This window comes from Crocodylus siamensis, chromosome 4 (genome assembly GCF_052110815.1).
Source record: "Crocodylus siamensis isolate JL-2025a chromosome 4, ASM5211081v1, whole genome shotgun sequence".
NCBI classification, from domain to species: domain Eukaryota; kingdom Metazoa; phylum Chordata; order Crocodylia; family Crocodylidae; genus Crocodylus; species Crocodylus siamensis.
Window position 1 is genome coordinate 138,213,486 of NC_143398.1, and position 14,455 is coordinate 138,227,940.

General features: G+C 46.2%; 1 protein-coding gene across 2 annotated transcripts in view; it reads right to left on the reverse strand.

The window, feature by feature from the left end:
• Positions 1-10,453: 10,453 nt before the first annotated feature.
• The window catches only part of LOC149866560 (endogenous retrovirus group V member 2 Env polyprotein-like), a 152,375-nt gene continuing 148,373 nt past the window's right edge, over positions 10,454-14,455 (reverse strand). For both annotated transcript variants that reach the window (XM_090043890.1, XM_090043891.1), the window contains one exon: positions 10,454-13,771. In XM_090043890.1, the coding sequence (XP_089900016.1) occupies positions 11,882-13,033 (1,152 nt within the window). In that variant the 5' untranslated portion in view covers positions 13,034-13,771 and the 3' untranslated portion in view covers positions 10,454-11,881. The remainder of the gene's footprint in view (positions 13,772-14,455) is intronic.

Sequence of the window (14,455 nt, forward strand, 5' to 3'; positions counted from 1 at the left end):
TATGCCCCTATTCCCCTCCCCAAGCTGTGGGCAGCACTGGTGACCTCACAGTGGAGGCAGGAATAACACAAGCTGGAGAAGGGAAGAGGAGCTCAGAGCCTCTTGCTGCTGCAGCTGAAGCAATGTGAGAAGCAGCAGCCAGATGAGAGACCAAAGGCTATAAATGGGATGCATTTGGCCTGTGGGCTGCCAGTTGGACAGCACTGATCTCATCTAAGAGGGTGAATTCCTCTAATAAGAGTTTTTAACACAGTTTTTAACTTAGCATTCTCTTCAAGCTCAGAGAACTAAAGCAGGGCTGTTTTGCAGCATAGACAGTTGTAACTGCCTCAGTCAATTAAGAGTATAGCACATGGATCTTCTACACACTCCAACATCTCCTTGTCACTGTGCTGGGGAAGGACAGCTTTTTTAATGGGCTTTTTGACCCTTTTATTGGGGGGTCTTTCAGAGGATAGTAAATGCCCTTTCAGAGAATATTTAGAGAATAACAAAGTGCATCTTGAGCAAAAAAGTTGCTGGCAAGACTGCAGGACTGGAGCTAGGGCAGATTGATATACGGTAGAATATTTTTGGCAAAAAAAAAAAGTAGAAAAAAAATTGTTAAAGATTGTCTTGCTTTTTATGGATCCCCTCCCTCCACTTTTTTGGGCTAACGTGACAGGGAACCTGTCCCTTTGAGAGGAGAAACTGCCTGAGAAGCAGCTTCCAGGTGGCAAGGGGGTGGTACTTAGAGACTCACCTGAAGGAAAGAGGGCTGGTTTTGATCTACATAAGCCCTGATCCTGAGCAGGTCAGGCAGTCTGGCCCTTGGAGCCATGAAGAAAGGAGTTCCTGCCAGCAGAGCAGAAGGGCTTCTAAATACAATGAACTTAAGTGACTCTGCAGGCCTTGGAGCAAGAGAAACCTGCCTGGGGCAGAGAGAAAAGCTTGTTTGTACAAGCAGGTGTTCCCTATTTTATGTTAAGTCCAGAGAGAGTTTGGGTGGCTTTCAGAGGGCATAGGAGTTTCATTTTAAAGTTACACCAGTGGTTTAGCCTACCCATAGAGCAGGCAGCACAGAAGAGGCTTTAGACAAAGACTGCCTGGGTCAGGGAGCCTGGTATTCCCAACTGGCACAGGAGCAGGACCAGATCCCGGGGGGACCATGACAAGAGACCAAATTCAGGAGGGCAAAGTTGGGCCAGAAAGCCTGGAGATCTTAACTGCCCTAAGGCCAGCACCAGAGCCCAGGAGGGGCTAAAGGTCCAAGAGGAACCACAGGCAGGGACTGCCAGAACTAGCTAGTCTAGAGATCTATACTGGCTCAGAAGCAGGGCCAGGGCCTAGGAGGAACCAAAGGTCCAAGAGGGACTACCACCTGTCTCCCTAATGTGACCCACGTGTGCAAAGCAACAAGATGGCAGGAGTCCCGCCCACCTGCTCCTTATTAATTGTTAATTACAACCACATGTAAGCTGGACTTGCACAACCCCATCACCTGCTAAAAGTCCTGAAGCTTTATCCAGTCCTCACGCACAGCAATAGCAGCGTGACACCACGAAAGACTGATCAAGTCAGGGACCTGCAGTTAGGGAGGCTAGAGCCTAGAAACCTGATCCAGTTCTGAGGGCCTTGGCTAACAGGCCCAGTGAGAGCAAAGGGGAGGAGGTTACTATGGCCCAGACCCCTACAAGGCAAGTGTCACACAGTACAATAACACCTGTGTGGCATGGAGCATGGTGTAGGGGAGGTTCAGAACTATGCAATTAGCTTGTAAAGCTGCAGGTACCCTGGGGAGACAATCAGGCCAAAGGGCCCATTTTTGCTCAAGGGCAGAACTGAGGCTAACCTGATCTGGGAGGGATCTATTGGTAGCTAGAAGTAATAAGGACTTATTCTAATGCCTGTGGACAGCCTCCCTTCTTTAATTATCTTAATAAGAACAAGGCATGGCAGGAAATAATAAAGGGAGGGTACCTTAGAGTCACAGCGAGGAAGGAACCATATAGCCACTCAGGGGGGCATGACAGCTGCCCCTGGGCTCTGGGTCCTGTTACAGTTAAAAACAGAAAATATATATTCGTGGGGTTACCTTTTCCCCTTTCTTTCCCTGTCCCCTGCATGTTGGAAAGTAAAAACAAAAGCCAAACATTTATAGTTCAAAAATGAATCAAAAAGACAGTTTTCAATCAGAATAAAATCAAAAGGACTTTCTCCCATTCCTTTACAAATGGAGGAGATTTGAAAAAGGTCATAGATTTGAACCATAACATTCTATATATGTATACTTGCCAAAATAATTTAGTAAACAAAGTTTCACCCTGCTAATTCACATTTGTCATAGCAGAGAGACACTTACCTGTAAGGCTGCAAACAGGTCAGGCTATATAGTCTAAACCAGTGTTTTTCACTCTTCTTTCTTTGGCAGACCCCTTTGGAAATTGCAAATTGAGGTGAAGACCCCTTTGTATTCTAAGTGTGGTTATTTGCATGCTTTTGACTGATTGCAGTCATCTTTTAAAGTCCCCTTAGACCAGGGGTCAGCAACCAGCAGCACATGTGTTGAGCATGGCACATGAGGCCATTTTGCTCGACACACCACTGCCAACCTGGGCTCTAAGCAGCTGCTGCCAGCCACAAAGCCCAGGCTGCTTCCAGCAGGAAGGTGGGAGGCTGCAAGCCCTGCTGCAAGCAGACCAGGCTCCGTGGGCTGGCTGCAGCTGGGAAGTTGCAAAAAGCTGCTCCGGGCTCCAGCATGTCAACACCCAAGCACCTTCTAAGGTAGACCTTGTGGTTTTTTCAGCACTCCGGCCAAAAAATGTTGCCTACCCCTGCCTTAGACATAGTCAGCAGGCCACAGATTGAAAAACACTGGTCCAGACCCCACAGAAGGTACTTATGGGATAGAATGGGCCCAGTTCTGGGTTGCAGCATGTTATAAATGATTCTCCTAATACAATGGATTTAATAATTTGTGGCCTTTCATCTCTTATAGGTATGTATGGCTTTTGTTTCCTTCTCTTTGTGAACAATGTTTGCTTCCTCTTTACAGTGGTCTACAAGTCTGGTTGCACTTCTGTGTCTGGTGAGGGGGTAGTGGATACTGGCTACATGAGACTTTCACCCTAAGCTACTTCCCTGACTGGTTTGTGCTCAGGAATAGAGAGGGCATTACCTATCCTATCAGGCAACTCACTACTTTAAAGTAAATTAAAATAAAATAAACAAAAAAGGTGGATACAGCCTTAAGGCAGGCTACTGGTGGCAGACCTGTGCTGCTACCCAGAACATCCGCAGGTGGCAGAGGTGAAATGAGCTTCAGGGAAGGTTGGCTGTGAAATAAGTGGGGTAAATGACAAATAAGCAGTCACAGGCCAAGCAGCAGCAGCATCACCAGAGTATGGTAGGGACAGCAGATGGCAACGCTTTCCTTCCTGAAAAGCCACATATATCCTCTGATGGTACTGTAACTTGGCAAGTACAAGTTGCCACTATAATAGGCCTGCCTTATCCCAGCCATGGGTCTAGGTCCCCAACAACAGAGCAAGTGGAAGAAGATATTAGAATCTCAATGGCTGCAAAGGCAGATGAAGGCTGCAGCAGAATGAGATCTCCATTTGTCTTGGCCTAGATCAAAGTCCCATTCTGTCAAGAACTGTGTGACAGCTGATGTGCAGTAGCTTCTCCACGATAAAAGAAATCATGCACAGTCATCTTCCATGGAAACAGCTTTTCCAGTACTTTCTTCAAGTCCTTTGGTGACCAGTCAGTGACAACAGGAGCAGGATCATTAGGTCTGGAAGCTCCTAGTCATGAACTAGCATGAAAGGAGCAGTTACAAGAAAGTAGTGTAGCAGAAAGAGCCAGGAGTGCTATTTGGCAGCTGTAACTGAGCAACCCCCTTCAGAATCTGCTATGCTCATCCTACATGGGAACAGAACTAGAAAATGTGCTCTAAACATAATCTGGCTACCTTTTTTTGGACTGGACAATTGGATCCAGTGGGATCACTTGCACTGCAGTCAAAATCAACAAAGACACACAACCAATTTCTGGACCTGGAACATCAAGGACTCTCATAGACAAATCCATAATGAATACACATAGTACCACACCATAATTCTAATATTATAAAAGCCTTGGTCAGTCTGTCTGTATGTAACATTTTATTCATGCTCTGATTGGCTGACAAATAGCCAATCAGAGTTAAAAGAAGCAGTCAGACAGGAGGTGGCACACCGTCACGATGGTGGGGATACATAGGACAGAGCCAGGGGGGCTGAGGCCAGCACATCTAGTCTCGCCCCCCCCGCCCTGCTCTCTGTAGGTGGCAACAATGGAGCAGAGGGTGGGGGGACAAGGCCACCAGAGCTGGCCTCGTCCTCCCCTTGCTCCTTGGCAGTGATGGTGGTGGTGGCACGGGGCAGGAAGCAGGGTTTGGATGCTGTAGGGGGGCGAGGCTACTAGCATGATCCTGAGCCCACCCCTCCTCCCTTCCATTGTCATTGCCTGCAGAGCCAACACGGTGGCAGTGGGGGAGCAGCGGGCCTGACGCTGGTGGGGGGAGGGGCGGGCACGCTGCAGCAATGTGGACTTGAAGATCTACAAGGTCCCTTCCAACCCTACTTCTATGATTCTATGATTCTATGAATGTTGGTGGGGGGAGGGAAGGAGTGGGCCCGGGCCTGACACTGGGGAGGAGTGAGCCTGAGCCGGGGGGGAGAAGCCAGCCTGCTTCAGTGATGGGGGGAAGCAGCAGACCAGGCTGGGGGGGGAGGAGTGGGCCTCCCTTCCCCCGTCAGGCCCAGGTCCACTCCTCCCCCACCTCTCCTTCCCCGTGTCATCCCCAAGCTCATCCTGTCCCTCCACAGCTGCCAGGTCAACCCCGATCCCCCTTTTCCCATCCTCCCCCCACTGTGATGGCCTGGCTTTCCCCCACCCTTGGGCCCAGTCTTCCCCTGCACTGGGTCCGGGCCCACTCCCCCCCTCCCCACTGCAGCAGGAGGGAAACAGGGAGCAGGCCTGGACTGGAGGGGGCATGGAGCTCCATCCCCACCCATTTCCCCCCCCGTCATTCTTGTTGGCCAATTAGCTAGTCACTCATAAGAACACAGGCAACACAACACTGACATTGCTGCACTGCACAACCCAGTGAGTGGGAAATGGGTAGTTCAAAGAACTAGAAGATGGCTATACCTTCCTCTGGCAGGATAAACAGGAAAGAGAACATTGTCTCCACAGAGTTAGTTTTGCCATCAAGAATGAATTCATAAACCAATTCAGCAAGTTCCCTATCAAAATTAATGAGCACCTCAAGACTCTCCATCTTAAACTGTCAGGGAGCCAATATACCACTGTCACCAGCACACATGCCCTGACTCTTGATGCTGTTCATGACACAAAGAAGGTATTCTACACCCACCTTGACCAAGTCTTTTCTGCAGTTCTAGATGGAGACAGACTTATTCTTCTCAGTGATTTCAACACCAAAGCTGGAAAGGATTCAGACCTCTGGAACAGAACCACTGGCAAGGAAGGAGTGGGAAAGGTCAACTCCAATGCCATCCTCTTCTTGACTAAATGCATAAAACATGAACTCACCATCACCAACACCCTGTTTCACCAGAAAGACAGATACAAGACATCATGGAAACACTTGTGATCCAAGCATTGGCACTTGACTCGCTATGTAATTGTTCATGCCTGGGATTGAAAAGTTGTTGATATCATCCAAACTATACTAGGGAGCCGATGATTGCTGGACTGATCACCAACTCATCCACTCAGACTCAAGGACCCAATAAAGCAAGACCTCTTCCACCAATGCCTCAATAAAAAAATGGCAAATTCCACTCAACAACAGTAGGAGAATACTGGTAGTGCTTGGGGTGCCATCAAGTCCACCATCATCTGTGCCTGCAAAGAGATGCTTGGATTCTCTACCAGGTTACATCAAGACTGGTTTGAGAATGACTGGAAGATCCAAGAGTTGATCAACCACAAGCATGAGGCCTTTTGTGTTTGGCAGAATGACATCAACTCCAAGCAAAAGAAATTACTTTGGCTTGTTGGTGATTCAGAGGTCCAAAGGAACACCAAAAATATGAAGAACAGATGGTGGAAAGACAAGGCAAAGGACAGTCAACACCTTGATGACATCTATGATACACATGGTTATTCAGTATGACCAAAGCCATGTATAGTCTGAGCACTCAGGGACCAAACCACTTGAGACCTAAGGATGGAGGAGACCAGATCAAAGAAAGGGGAGCCATCAATGACTGCTGAAAGGAACATTTTGAAGACCTTTTCAATCAAGACTCTTTTTTTGACAAGAGTGTTTTCAATTCCATTGCACAACACTCAGTAAAAGAAGATCCTGGAATCTATCCAACCCTTGACAAGGTAAGGAAAGCCATGAAGCAGATGAAGAACAACAAGGCATCTGGAGCTGATGGAATCCCTGCTGAAATCTTCAAGCAGGGGGTAGAGGAGCTCGCATTGCAGCTCCAAAACCTCATCTCAAGTATCTGGAATGATGAGGAAATCCCAGATGACCATGATCATGACAATCTTCAAAAATGGATGACAAGTCCAACAGTGGAAATTACAGAGGGATTGCCTTGCTGTCTACCAGAGGAAAGATCATTGTGAGAACTCTCCTGAATTTTCTCCTTCCACTTGCTGAAGAGTTCCTCTCAGAATCTCAGTGTGTGTTTTGGGCATCAAAAGGCATAACTGACATGATCTTCACTACTCCCCAGCTGCAGGCAAAATGCTGGGAACAACATAAACCCCTCTAACATGACATCTTTTGACCTCACAAAAGCTTTCAAACTCCATCAACTGAGAAGTGGCGTGGAGGATCCTGCTGAAGAATGGATGCCCACTGAAATTCATCACTATTCTTCTCCTGCTTCATGATGGTACATGAGCAATGATTCTCAATAACAGAGCTATCACCTTTTCAGGTTAAGACAGGAGTTAAGCAGAGCTGCATTATCACTCCAACACTTTTCTTAATACTCCTTAATGGAACGCTACATCTGACCACCAACAAGCTTCCAGTCAAAATGCAGCTAAACTACTGAATGGATAGTAAGCTGTTTAAATCTCAGCCAACTCCAAGCCAAAACCAAAACCACCATCACCTCCAATCATTGAGATCCAATACACTGATGATGCTGTAGTAGGTGCTCACTTGGAAACAGACCTTCAGGCAATCATCAATGTATTTACTGAGGCATTGAAGAAAATGGGACTGACACTTAACATTCAGAAGACTATGGTCCCCCATCAACAAGCTCTTAATGAGAAGACCTCAGCTCCAGTAATTTCAATTCACAGTGAGACTCTGTAGAATGTTGGATATTTCCCATACCTCAGAAGCCATCTCTCACAGAAGGCTGACATTGATGAAGAAATCCAACTCTGCCTCAAATGTGCAAGTGCAGCCTTTGGACACCTGAGGAAATGGGTGTTTGAAGATCATGACATCAGATCCAGACCAAGCTCAAGGTTTATCAAGCAGTCATGATCCCCACCTTACTGTATGGAGCTAAGACATGGATAATACACAAGAGAAAACTCAAGTTGCTGGAGAAGTACCATCAGTGCTGCCTGTGGAAAATTCTTTGAATCCAGTGGGAAGACAGACATGCCAACATTAGCATCCTCTCAAAAGCAAACACTAGGAGCATTGAGACAACAATCATCCAATATCAAGTTCACTGGGCCATCCACATCATCCAAATTTCTGACTCCAGACTCCTGAAACGTGTTTTATTTTCCCAGCCCTATCAAGGCATACACTCAAGATGGGGGCAGAAAAAATGCTTCAAGGACGTCCTCAAGGCCAACTTGAAAAAATGCAATATTGATATCAACTCATGGGAGACATTTGCCTAGGACTGCCCCAAATGGAGGAAGGGTCTGCTGCAAGAATCTCAGTACTTTGAAACCTTACGACAACAACAGGAAATGGAAAAATGGGACTAGCAGAAACAGTGTGTCATGGACTGAACCAAGAACCCACCCTGAATAGAAACGTGTGCCCAAGCTGCAACAGGGTCTGTCCATGCTGAATAAACTGCATTAGCCATTTTTAGACCCACAGATAAGACAATCAGGGAACAAAATCATCCTCAACTGCAAGGTATTACAGATGATGGTGGTAACTGAATGGTTAATTAAGTTGTAGAAGGACTTGTCAAGTACTGTGACTCCCAACACACACTTTGGTCCTATTCCTTCTTCTAGTCCAAAATGAAGCCTTGGATGCTGATGCATTATAAATGAAGGGGAAGGCCAAGTGGCTATTTCTGACCTCATGGGTTCTCTGGGTATAGTTCCACTCCACAGCAAATGGCAGTGTGCTGTTGTGCTACCTTTGGAGCAGTTTAAGAAGGAGGTTACAACTTAGGAAGTCACTATCTTCTTCTCTGTACTGCCTGGGGGGATGGCATAAATTGTGACAGGCCTAAGCAACAGCACATCCTTTGTGCTGGACCAGGGTAACCATGCAGTCAAGTGGGTTGGCAGGAAAGAACTAGGGTTCCCTTCTTTCTTCCTGCTCAGGGGAAGACATAGGAGCTATCCTTCCTTCCATCTACAGGAAAACATATTACAGTGCACTCATGAAAGGGAATATAGGAGTCTCCTACCTTTCTTGTACTCCTTTGTCCCAACATGCAGACCAGAAGCTAGAATTTAGTGTGGAATGTGATTACCAGTCTTACAAACATCTTATTCCATATCAGGCTCTTAGCTAATTGCTCTCCCCACTCCACAACATATTTGTTTCTGACATCCACAAACATGGCCCATGGGGGCATTGCTTCTATAGCAGCTTCAGCTCAGGATCTAGACTCCTGTGTTCATACAGAATGAACTTGGAAAAAAAAACAATAATAAGGGTTTTGTCCCTTCTCAGCTTGCTTTTTGAAACTCTGAGACATGTCACCTGTACAGCCCTGACTGTTCCTCATTTGGAAATGTGAAATTAAGAACACTAATGTAACAGCTGCAAAGGCTCACTTGCTCCAAGCTGAGTAGGTGAGCGGTGCCTAAGAACTTTGCAAGAAAGGCAGCAAAAAGTGTGCAGAAGGTGCAATAGGCTTCTCAGACAGGAGGGTATGTTGTGCACAGTGCATGCTTTTTATTGGAACATTTGAACTGTGACTAGAACCCCCATTGCAAACCAAGAGCTCTGATTAGCTACTATTGAGCCATAAGAAGCTGAGGGAGAAAAAAGAAGAACAGAGAAGCTGGAGGAGAGCAACACCAGCCTGGAGAGAGAGACAAGGGCTCAACCCCCTCTTTCCTGCCCTGCCCGCCCACCCACCCCCACCCCAGAGAGGCAACAGAGCTGAGGTTTGCCGGGGAACAGACATCAGGATGAAGGAGAACCTGAGTCATCCCAGGAGAAGCTGATTCCCCACCTGGGTCAGTGATGTGCAATCAGGGACACAGGTACCCAAGGAAAGAGTGGGGAGGGGTTGGTAAACTGGCTGGGAGCTGGGAAAAGCTGCCTGGTCAGACACCTGTGTAGGGAAGTCCTCTGTTTGAGCTGGAAAGGCTCATACTGCAGGGACAGAGACCTGCAGAGGGAATTCACTGTCTGCATGTGGAGGTGCTGGGGTAGAGACAGCCCAGAGAGGGAGCTTGCTATGAAAATCCCAAACCTGCATGAGTGTGTGAGGGGACACTTAATCCCTAGTGTTTACAGGAGGTGTATTTTTCAGAAGGAAACTAAAGAAAAGAAGCCTATTACCTGCAGTGGTTGATCGGAGACTTGTTTTGCTAAGTTACCAAGAAAGACCAAGGAGTCCACTTTCCCCAGAGAAGCAGAAGCCTCGCCTCTACCATCTAGTGGTTGATCATAGTTAAAGCTGCATTTCCATTTATTGTTATGGGAAGGGGATTGTGACCAGAGGGAAATCAACCTGGGTTATGGGGGGGAGAGGCGAGATGTTTTAAACGGTTATAACCAGGTGAATGTAATTATTGAGATTATTTGATGCAAGTGGGACCACCCAGTGTGGTGAAATTATTCACCTAATGGTGTAGTTATAAATTTTATTCAAATTGTTGGTTTATTATTAATTATTGTTATCATATATATTTTTCCTTTTGTTTATTCATTTATTTTCTGTATATAGATGTACATAATAAAGAAACAATGTGTTCTTTGGGTTTGGTATAAATTGCTGGGTGGTGAGGGTGAGGAACACACCTCTCCATGGGACACCTCAGTCAGCAGATCTGCCTGAGTGGAGTTCCCAGGGCTACTAGCACCCTGAGGATTCAAAATCCAATGCATTACTTGGCCTACCATACTGGCACAAGTCACAATAATTATTAATTTTTGGAAAAATAATCACATGTGCTAAAACCTGTAAAACATTTATACATGTATGGCAACTAGCTAGCTTATGATCATTCAATTCCTTGCAAATCAACAAGTCGCCTCCCAAATCCTGGAAAATAAAATTCATTGCTTTCATCTGCCAAAAACAGTAGTTTTATTATTTGATCTGTTCTCATTCAGATTCATTTGATGCTTTCATGACAATGATAAGTACAGGGGAAAAAGTAAAACTAAAGAGTAGCAGAGATTAAAGGGGAAAGGATGATGTTAAAACATTTCATTACTGTTAAAATACCCTGTTATTCTTGCTGTTCTGCCCTACACACAAAGGCTAGGGACAGACATTACACACAAACTGGTTGAAGTGATCAGAAACTGGTTTAAACCTGTAACAGAACAGATGTTCAGTGCCATTCCCCCTCAGCTCAGCCCTGTGAAAGAAAAGGGATGGCTGCTCTAGCTTCTAGCCTAAGCCACCGCAGGCATGTGCCTGCATTTCTGGGATGTCTGTCCAGTTACAAAACTGATTTAGCCTAGCCATGTTAGACTAACCTACAAAGACTGAATCAATTCAGGCTCAGCCTTTTTGAATGTCTGTCCCTAGCCTTACAGTCTTTCTCCAATCCATCCAGCTGTCCTATTCACCTGGTTCTTCTTCTCGTAAGAACTGTAAGCTCTTTGCAACATGGTCCCTCATTTCCTTTATGTTTGTACCATGCCAAATTTTATGGAACCCTTACTGTTACAGGATCTTTTTCTAGTCGGGCTTACGGCAGACCATGATCTGATGATGTTATGGGTGGTCAGGCTTAACTTTATTAATGAAACATTAAACAAAACAGACTTAATCAATGGTGTTATGTCCACCAGTGAGCACACACTCACCGACGTCTCACGTGCCCTAGTGACATGTGAGACTGTTGTCATGTTCTGGTGAGGTGTTTCCAGGTTGGTCACTGGGATCAGGCAGGTCTGGCGTCCTCCCCTCCGGCTGGCCAGGCTGAAGGTCGCTCCGAGTTCAAACCAATCCGTGACTACGTTCCGTCGGGCGCACAAAGACCCTAAAGTTCATAGTGCAATGTCTTTTATACCCTCAGTGATGCAGGATGGTCTGATCGCATGTGGCACTTCTTCATTGGCCCAGAGCAGTGACTGTCACATTACTGACAGACGCTGGATTTTCCCTTGGGAAACCCCGTGTGGAAAATCCCGACCGCGTGTTTCTTCTGCAATTGCAACCTTAGAGTCTCTAATTTACTTATCACCTGTCACATAGACGCTATGCAAGCCTCCAGTTGGCATATGCGAACATGGCCACCTATTAAGCATACAAAAGGTTATAACACATAACAAGTGCAAAATAATTACAACATGCCCCCCTGGCCATGTGAGCCAAGTGGCTTACAACAAATAAGTAAATGAGCCGCTACAATAATGATGATAGATAGGTTAAAACAAACATTTCAAGGTAACTATTACTATTAAATTTAACTAGTTAAACAAAAATGTAACTTGGCTATTGAACTAGCTTTATAATGCGCTTCGCCTCATTTCTTGGGAGTTAGCATTCGTCTGGGGAAGGTGCTTGTGACGTGTAATGAGCATAACAGATGTAACCTGATGTCGGATACAATGAACAACTAAGCCAACACAGCAAGACCCAACTAAAACAACAACCAAGACTGTAAACAGGGGGGTTAACAAATTTACCAACCACGGCAAAAGTCTAAGGTTAAATAGTGACTGGAATCTGCTTGCTAGCCAGTTAAAAGGGGTCTGAACAATTGTGCGTGTGTCTTCTGCTACCTTGCGGATTTGGTTGATAGCTTTGGAGAGGGGTTCCGAGGCATTATAAATGACGAGACAGCAAGTCTCATGTGGTGCAGTAAGGTTCAGCGTTGCACAGAACCCACCCTCTTTAGCTAGCATGAAATCCAGCACGAGACAGTTTTGGAACGCCATTTTAGAGGTGTCCTGCAACTGTCGATTAAACACTTCTAAAGCATCTGCCATACCATTGGCGAGTCTTGCTAACAATTCTAAAGTCTGCAACTGCTGAATGGCTAAAACAGAGGCAGAAGCACCAGTAGCAAACATACCATATAGAGTCCACCCGGTAGCAAACTTTCTGCGCTCAGTGTGGGTAATATTGGACCAGAATTTTGATTCCCCTATGACACCTGTGATTTGGTCAGTGGAAACTATGTTGCGGCGTTTCTGAGTGTTATTTGGGAGCATGAGTGGGGTGGTCCAATGAATGACATTGGAAAACTGATAAGGGCATAGGGTAACCTGCACCAAAATACAGCAGACATTCGAATGATATGGCAAATGACTGTATAAAATGGCCTGGGTTGAATTTTCATCCCGTTGGCAGTAAAACATGGTGTCATGGGGAGCTGGAATTAGCCCCACTAGTGGGGGGTGTTTCGTATTGTAGAGGGCTAATAATGACTTGAGGTCCGGGCTAAAGTGGTTGGTAAAGGTTTTAAATACTTTGAGGTGAGTAGATAAACCAAAATTACTCCCTATCATCATAAAAACTTTTGTGGAGAATAGACGGAATGCTGTAGCATCTTCAAAAGCCCTCCTTGACATGGATGTTTTGAAGGTACATGGAATAGTGTGACACCCCAGCCAAAAACACTGGGTGTCGAGGGTAGAGAGTTTAACTTTTACCATTCATAAAACAGCTTGAGGAAGTGACGGGATAGAGAGAGTAACATTATTGGGGTCGGGCACGATGGAGTGCGGCGCTCCCCAAGGTGGCCCATGGGTAAGATTAAAGCAACCCTGTGGCACATCTTGGACAGTGCAATTAATTGGGTGGGTACCATTCCACTTCCACGCATAAGTGAGGGTTTTAACGGAACAAGTCGTGTTTCAGGATAAATAGTGGATAGTTTCGTTACCAGGGGAATTACGTGTAAAACTCAGAAATAACTCCGTGTAATTAACAGGGATAACGGCTATACTAAAGGGGCTATCTGCAGCTGAGGTGGGTGCATGGGCACAAACTGAGCCTGATGTGTGTCCAGTGAGTAACATCCACTCCCGTGAGGTGCGGAGGAATAAGTTGTCCGCGATGGGTGATGGGGATAAATCTAAATTCCGCTTTGCGTGTTTTGTGATGTTATTGAATAAGGAATGCATTACAATGATATTAGCTAATAACAAAAAATAAATCAAAAAGAGTAACCAAAGCTTCCGATGCTGGGGTCGGGGTACACCTGGTCCCGATAGGGGTGCGGTTGCTCCCAATCTCCTTGGTCTCCCCACAAGTCTCACCCATAACCCCACGAATGACAGGGGCAGTGCCCGTGGGTTTTGCGGTGGCAGCACGATGGATGGGCGGATGAGAGGTTTGGTATCGGCCTCCTCGTCCTGTCGATGGGCGGACATCGTGAAGGGTTACCTGACCTGGAAAATAAACGATTGTTAGCTTAACAAAACACTGCGAGGCTTTAGCCAGTTGAAATGTACTAAATGCTCGCGATCATCGGCTGAATTCATTAAATGAAGCTTGTAGGTATGGGCTAAAGCCGTGGGTTCAACGACCACGCCAGGAAATGTGGGTGGATACTTGGTTGGTGTCAAGGTGGGGAAGGTGACCCATACGGGGTCTCCGGGTTTAAAGTCTGGGTCCCATCCTTCTCGAGCCTGAAGAGGTCCCACTGCCCAGAGATTTTTTCCACTGTTGAGGTTGAGCAGGGTTTGTGAAAGCACTTTCGACCATCCCTTGAAATCGGTTTGTTTCAGTTCCAATAACAGTTTACGCTTTAATTCTCCAATGGCATGCTCCACAACGCCATTGGACTGGGGGTGATACGGTAGATGTATGTGATGATGAATATTGTGTGTCATGAGAAAGTTGCGAATGTGGTGACTGTTGAAAGGTGGCCCACCATCAGATTGTATTTCCCGTGGAGTCTGCCACTGAGAAAATTGGTACAACAGAGCTTGAGCACAACGAGGCCCGTCGGTTCTAATCATGGGAACCGCATCGACCATACGGGAACCGAGGTTGACAACGATAAGTGCCTTGGGATGCTGGCGCACATTGGGAAGCGGGCCCATTAGATCAACCTGCCAAAATGCCCCAGG